General features: G+C 39.7%; 1 protein-coding gene across 1 annotated transcript in view; it reads right to left on the bottom strand.

The window, feature by feature from the left end:
* Positions 1 to 680: 680 nt before the first annotated feature.
* LOC106530032 (serine/threonine-protein kinase BRSK2) overlaps positions 681 to 6,705 on the bottom strand; it is a gene marked incomplete at its 3' end in the record, with an annotated part of 11,529 nt that continues 5,504 nt past the window's right edge. Inside the window, 3 exon segments of the mRNA XM_014025589.1 lie at positions 681 to 821; positions 970 to 1,055; positions 5,486 to 5,580. Coding sequence (XP_013881043.1) covers positions 681 to 821; positions 970 to 1,055; positions 5,486 to 5,580 — 322 coding nt within the window.

The raw sequence follows: 6,705 nt of genomic DNA, 5'->3' as shown, positions 1-6,705 counted from the left end.
CTGGGCCTCCCTTCTGAAGCTGCTGCCCCCGCGACCCGACCCCGGATAGGCGGAAGAAAATGGATGGATGGATGGATGGATGTTTAAAAATTATTTGTTACAGAAATATACTAAGTTTTGACTGACTGTTTGCTGCTGCTAGAGTTTTGTTACAAATTTGGTTAGAATCTCATTGGAAATTTTATTTTATAAAATCTATAAGAAAGATGTTGATTTGATTTTGATAATCTATGAATAAAAAGTGAAGGTATAAAAAGCTTAGGCTTCTACCTACACTTTTTTTTCAGCCTATGCCTTATCTTTTTGACACTGACAGGAATTTAAAGATTGTGTATTATTTTATTTCTGTAGTTGTTCAGATGGTTGTTCAGATGGACTGCCTTTGGTGATTTTTTTTATATTCAAACAATAAACAATAAACAAAAAGATAAATAAAAATAAAAAATAGATATTTTGCCAAAAGACAAACAGACACACACAAGCAAAAACCTTAAACATCCTTTTGCAGTAGATGATAAATGTAGGTMTTTCCTTACTGTGCTTTTACGTTTTCTAAATAAGGTCACTATTAAATTCAAGCTGTTGCACAAAARCTTTGCTGCTTCTATGGTGTGAGAACTCAGGAGGACAGAAAACCTGAAAATATTATGAAGAATGTATCAGTCAAGCCTSTCACTGACCATATGGAGTGACTGTGGCAGAAGTCAAGGGCAGAGATGATTTGTCTGAAGAACTTCCGGGCTTCTTTGGGAGTCAGTCTGCCTTTCTTTACCAGGTAGTCAAACAACTCCCCACCAGACACATGCTCCAGTACCAGATACCTGAGATACAGACAGGAAAATCACAACAGTCTTCTTCATCTGTCATGCTGGGGTTTGATTTATCTCAGTTTCTGCAGGAAATGTAGAGRCAAAGCAGTTTGTTTTATTTTTAGGAAGCAGAAAATGAGCACAGTCCAAAGGTACTTACAGGTATTTGTTATTTTCATAGACATCATAGAGCTTCAGAACATGAGGGTGCTCTATTAGTTTAAGAATAGCTATTTCTCTCTCCACCTGCACAGACAGAGGGAACGAGGGATGCAGAAAAAAGGTTACGGGAGAAAAGAGAAGGTTAAAAGTGATGGAGATGGAAATGTCAGACGAGAGAGGAGGGTAAATGTGATGGAAGGCAGGGAGAGGGAACAATGGTGGAGGGGTTAGGTAAAGCACAAAGCATAGGAAATACTGTTTTAAGTGTTTTGTTATGCATAAGACAGAGAGGGTGAATATGATGTCACTGCAGAATGAGCTGTAGCTACTTTGATGAGTAAACATTTAAAAAAACTCAAAGCTGTTGCTATCATTTCTAGGTTCCAAATTCACCGCATGCTCGTGTCTACCTTTACAAATCCTCACATAGCCCACTAAAAGTCTGAACCCTTAGCTGTTAATTCAGTGTTTGTGTTTCCAGAAACAGCAAGAAGAAAGCAACAATTAATCACAGCTAAACTTCTGAAGGTCTTTAGACATAAATATGGGTCACATTTATGGCCTTTCGGCCTGTATCTCATCCAAGAGGTGAACCCAGGGCCAAAAAAAAAAAAAAAAAAAAAAAAACAATGACAAAAGCAACAATTTCAAACTCAAATGTTTCCATTTATTATTTAAAATGTACAATTTCACACCCAAAGCATATCATGTCCATCTTAACAATAGCAGCTGTCCATACCATGACCTAAAACTGCCTCCCATGTGACAAAAAAACAAGGTTCAGAATTGATTTTCTCTCCACATTAGAGGTGATTGATTATTCGACAGTAAATTCATGTCACTTTCAGTGTCCTTTAAATGGGCTCCCTGCTGCTGAAACATGGTGCGAAAAAGACCTAAAGGGTTGTTTTTTGTTCTTTGTTTTTTGTCGCACCCTGTGGAGTCACATCAGCAACATTAATTTCTAAAACTAACAAAAAAAATGCAGGAAATTGTTGAGGCTGTGTTGCATACTTAAATATGTAACAAGAAAGAAAAGGCAAGGAAACAAAAACACAGTGTGAATGCTGACTACTAGATTACTAAACTTTACTGAAGAATCTGAAACTGAGTTGTAAAAGTTAACATAAACAGAAGAGGGGCTAAAACGAGCACAACTAAATATAAAATTAGAGAAAAAACAAGCTAAAGTAGGGACAGCATAAGCTAATATCTAAATTCATTATCTAGAAGCTAAAATTAGTAACTTTATTTATTAACCGTTTTTTAACCAGGCAAATGAGAGCACTATTTTGCAAAGGAAGCCTACCTGAAGGCAACCTAGCATGCATGTTTTTGGTCTGTAGAAGAAAGCCAGAGAAAACTCATGCAAACATGAGAATAACATGCAAACTCCACACAGTAAGAACCTTGATCCAAACCAGGGATTGAGCCTAGAACCATCTTGCTGTGAGGCATTAGTTCTAACCACTGATCTGTTGTACTGCCAAAAAATAGAAAAAGTAACAGAGACTAAAAATAGCAAAAACCAGCTAATTATTGCTGATGTTTTTTTCTCCCAAATTTTACCATTTGCCTAACAGATGGTAAAGCTAAAATGAGTAAATTAGTACCCAGAACTAAAGAAAAACATGCTAAAACTAAAATCAGATGTTAAAGGTAAAACATCAGCTATAAGTAGCAAAATAATAATCAAATGATAGAAAACTGCTAAAATAAACAAAAAAATTGCTAAAATTAAAGTAGCGTAAGGCTAAAAGAAGAAGAAAGATAAACAAACGCTAAAAGGAGGAGGAGGACCATTGACTCTTATTTGGAGATGCTGATCCTCATTTGGCTGCAAACAGCTCCAGTGAGAGCTGAAGATCACAGCATGATGATACCAACAGGACCACATCATCTGCAAATAGGAGAGATGAAATTCTGAGGCCTCTAAACCAGACTCCTTCCATCCCCTGGCTGCACCGAGAAACTCTGTCCATAAATATTATGAACAGAATCTGTGACAACATGCAGCCCTGGTGGAGTCCAACTCCCACCCTGAAGGGGTCCAACTTACTGCCTGCATTGCAAACCAAACTCTTGCACTGGTTAGATGAGGACTGAATGGCTCATGGCAACAGACCAACTAACTCATACTCGCAGCGTACCCCCCACAGTGCACCTCCAGGATCGAACGCCTTCTCCAAGTCTACAAAACACATTTAGACCGGATGGGTAAACTCCCATGACCCCTCAAGGACCCTAGTGAAGGTAAAGAGCTGGTCCAGTGTTCCACAACCAGGACAGAACCTGCATTGCTTCTCCTGAATCTGAAGTTAGACTATCGATCTGACTCTCTTCTCTAGCACCCCTGAATAGACCTTACCAGGGAGACTAAGGAAAGTTATACCCCTATAGTCTGAACACACCCTCTGGTTCCCCTTTTGAAGAAGGGAACCACCACCCCAGTCTGCCAATCCAGTGGCACCCCACTTTCACCAAACAGTGTTAGTAAAAACCTGCTTTCCCTGCTGGATAAGTTGCCAGAATATCCTCAGAGCCAATCACAAGTCTTTACCTCACTGAATAGGACTCCTTCTGCTTGATATCCTCCCTAACCTGATGTGTCCACCACTGAGTTTGAGAATGGCCGCAGCGAGAAGCACCAACAACCTTGCACCCACAACTCAAGGCAGCTTTTTAAGGCCTCAGTCAATATCCTCTGCCTCAGCTGGGGTGATTAAAGTTCTCTTGGAGGTGTGGATGGAAGATTTTTCTGACCGGTTCTTCTGTCAGGCATTCCCAGCAAACCCTCACTACACGTTTAGGTCTACCTGGCCTGTCAGACATCTTCCCCTGCTATCTGATCCAACTCCTTACCAGGTGGTGATCAGTTGCCAGATCAGCTCCTCTTCACCTGGGTGTCCCAAAAATCCATCCGCAGGTTAGATGACACAAATACAAAGTCTACAACCCACGGTGTGCTGGTGCCACATGTATTGTTGGACACCCTTATGTACGAACACGGTGTTCATGATAAACAAACTTCGACTAGCACATAAGTCCAACAACAGAAAAGTACTAGGTTTCTCGCACAATCTCAGGCTCCTTCACCACCAGAAAGGTCACGTTCCAWGTCCCAWGAGCCAGTTTTGGTAGGTCAGGGTCAGAGCTCCAAGGTCCTTGCCTTTGKCTACTGCCCATGATAACATGCACCCGACTCATACGGCCACTACTGCAGGTGGTGAGCCCACAGGAAGGCAAACCCATGTYGCTTATTCGAGCAGAGTCCGAGTTCCTTGATTTTTTTTTCAAACAAGAACAAACAAGATCATTCTTTGTCTGACCTGTCACCTAGGCCAAATCTGCCATAGGAGACCCTACCAGGGGCAATTTCAATTGCCCCTGGTAGTATCAGTAGTCCTCCTAGGATCATTCACACGCACAAGCTCCTCTACCACGATAAGGTGATGATTCAACAAAGGAGTATGTGTGACTTTGTCAGTCAGTGTTTGTTTTCAGACTGTCCATAAAAAACAAGCTACAACAGTGTCCCTCTCATGACTCGCATGTTCCCTGTGTGCAACAAGCTGCAGGTGAGACACTGACAACAAGAAAATGTTTATTTCAGTCAACTGCATCTGCTGCAGAACTTATCAGAGGTCTTAAAGGGACATTGGGTGTAAAGCTTATAAACAATGAAACTAAGTAGCCTTCTTGACCAGCAGTTTAATAAGCTAAAAGATGGTCTGAACTAACCAACTGGATCACTGTTGCTTTAAGACAGCTTCAGATCTTTTAAAGTTTTATAGCATTTCATTTGAAGACTATTTTATAGCCCTTTATACCACATCTTGTTTTACTTTAAACAGTTATATACATAGACTTATAAATGCAAGTTCTAAAAGCAGCAGCAGCCAACTGTGGCACTTCTGATTCAGCTTGGGATCATTTCTTGCAGGTATTTCACTTACACATATTTCTGACAAAATAACTGAGCTCTGCAAAACTGATTTTCTTAATACTCATAGCCWGTACAAAAAAGTGTATTTGGGGACTTGGGGTTTTACGGCAACTTATATCATCATCACAACATTGTACAATACAATACAATACATGTTTTCCTAATATGCAGCCCTACATGAACTACCATGAAAGTTTTGAATTTTTTTTATGCCATCAATTCACTTTGGTCCTAACTGGTTGATCTTCAGTCCCGTCAGAATTAATCTGTTTCTCAAAACTGCTCAAAAAGCTACCTACAACAGGTAAGATATTAATGTTTTCATAAAACCCCTCTTCATAATGACTAAACATCCCTTTTATTAGCAGCCTGTAATCTTTCCTGTTGCTTAGTGCACAGAAGCAATGTCCACACACTCARCAGTCTCAGGTTACAGCACTATGATGGGCCTTTCCCGACTAAAATAAGACCCCCTGCTGACGTCTCTGCTCAGTGCAGGCTTGCTTGAACTGAGCTACATAAAGACAGGCATGCAGACCAACAAAGAGATTTTAAAAAAGTGCCGTACCTTCATCAGAACTGATTCTGAGAGTTTTTCTCTGTTCACAATCTTGATGGCCACCTTCTGCCCKGTTATACAGTGGACACCCAACTTCACGAGCCCTGAGAGAAGGTYGGAGGGAGGAACAAAGTGTTTAAACATCATAAATGTGATGCAGCATGAAAGCAGGAAATGACATCAATAATTCAAAAAGCTTTACTGACATTGTCACAAACTGCTTAAATAAAAGAGCACTTGCTGAGGGGTGTGCAATGATGTCATTTCCCTCACAAAGTGACAAGAAATTATATCTCTTTAGAATAGAAACAAGGCTAAAGGGTGATAAAGGTACTCATTGCAATTCATAATAAAAACAATCCTGAACAATGAATAAATCAAATAGTGCAGTTTAAAAGAGTTTACTTGAGCAGTTTTGTAGACATATTAATTTGCAATTCTGCAATGTGGTTATGCACTCAGTGTAAACGAAGATTTGGAATGGATCATGGAATTGTGAGTAGGGTTGGGCAATATTGGCAAAAAAAATAAATCACKATTAATTGTGGTATTTAGCCGATAACGATTAATTTGACGATTAATCCCCTGGAGTCCCTGGACGTCCTTTATGTCCTAGTMACATYACCAATTTAGTGGGAAAGACTTGCTCTTATTGAAAAATCATTTCCAAATTGTGTCAAAATTACAGACTTCAGGCTATACATCAAATTTTAAATTGTGTTGATAGATAAATAAATTACAGAACTTTTTTAATGCTTTTCATATTCGAAGCGGAGAGGAGCACCGAGCGGACTGCTGGCATTAATCGTATTAATCGTCAAGTGCCAAAAAAATCATTGATTAATGTTTTTCTGGCGATTAATTGCACACGATACGATTATGCCCAACCCTAATTGTGAGTCACATGATGGGTCTATGTAAGGCTGACCGTAGCTGTAAGTAAGCAAATATGGTGGAATCGGACAAGTGAAGAATATTAGAGAAATCGTTTAGGTAGAAATATACTGCAGAARTGAATCTGCWGMTAAATGTAAAAAGAAAAAAAGAGCGAGAATGAGTCAGACAAYTGCTTCAGTTTTTGCCACACTTCTTTTAGACCTTTAACTTTACTGTTAAAGGCCTTGTGGAATTAGTGCTGATGTGAAGCACCAGGGGCCTCATGTACAAACACTTGCGTGGATTTCTTACTGAAACCTGACGTACGGTCAAATCCAGAAAACGGCGTACGC

Source organism: Austrofundulus limnaeus, unplaced genomic scaffold (genome assembly GCF_001266775.1).
Source record: "Austrofundulus limnaeus strain Quisiro unplaced genomic scaffold, Austrofundulus_limnaeus-1.0 Scaffold486, whole genome shotgun sequence".
Lineage (NCBI taxonomy): Eukaryota > Metazoa > Chordata > Actinopteri > Cyprinodontiformes > Rivulidae > Austrofundulus > Austrofundulus limnaeus.
The sequence above is the reverse complement of the archived record's forward strand: the minus strand, read 5'-3'. Positions and strand labels throughout refer to the sequence as shown.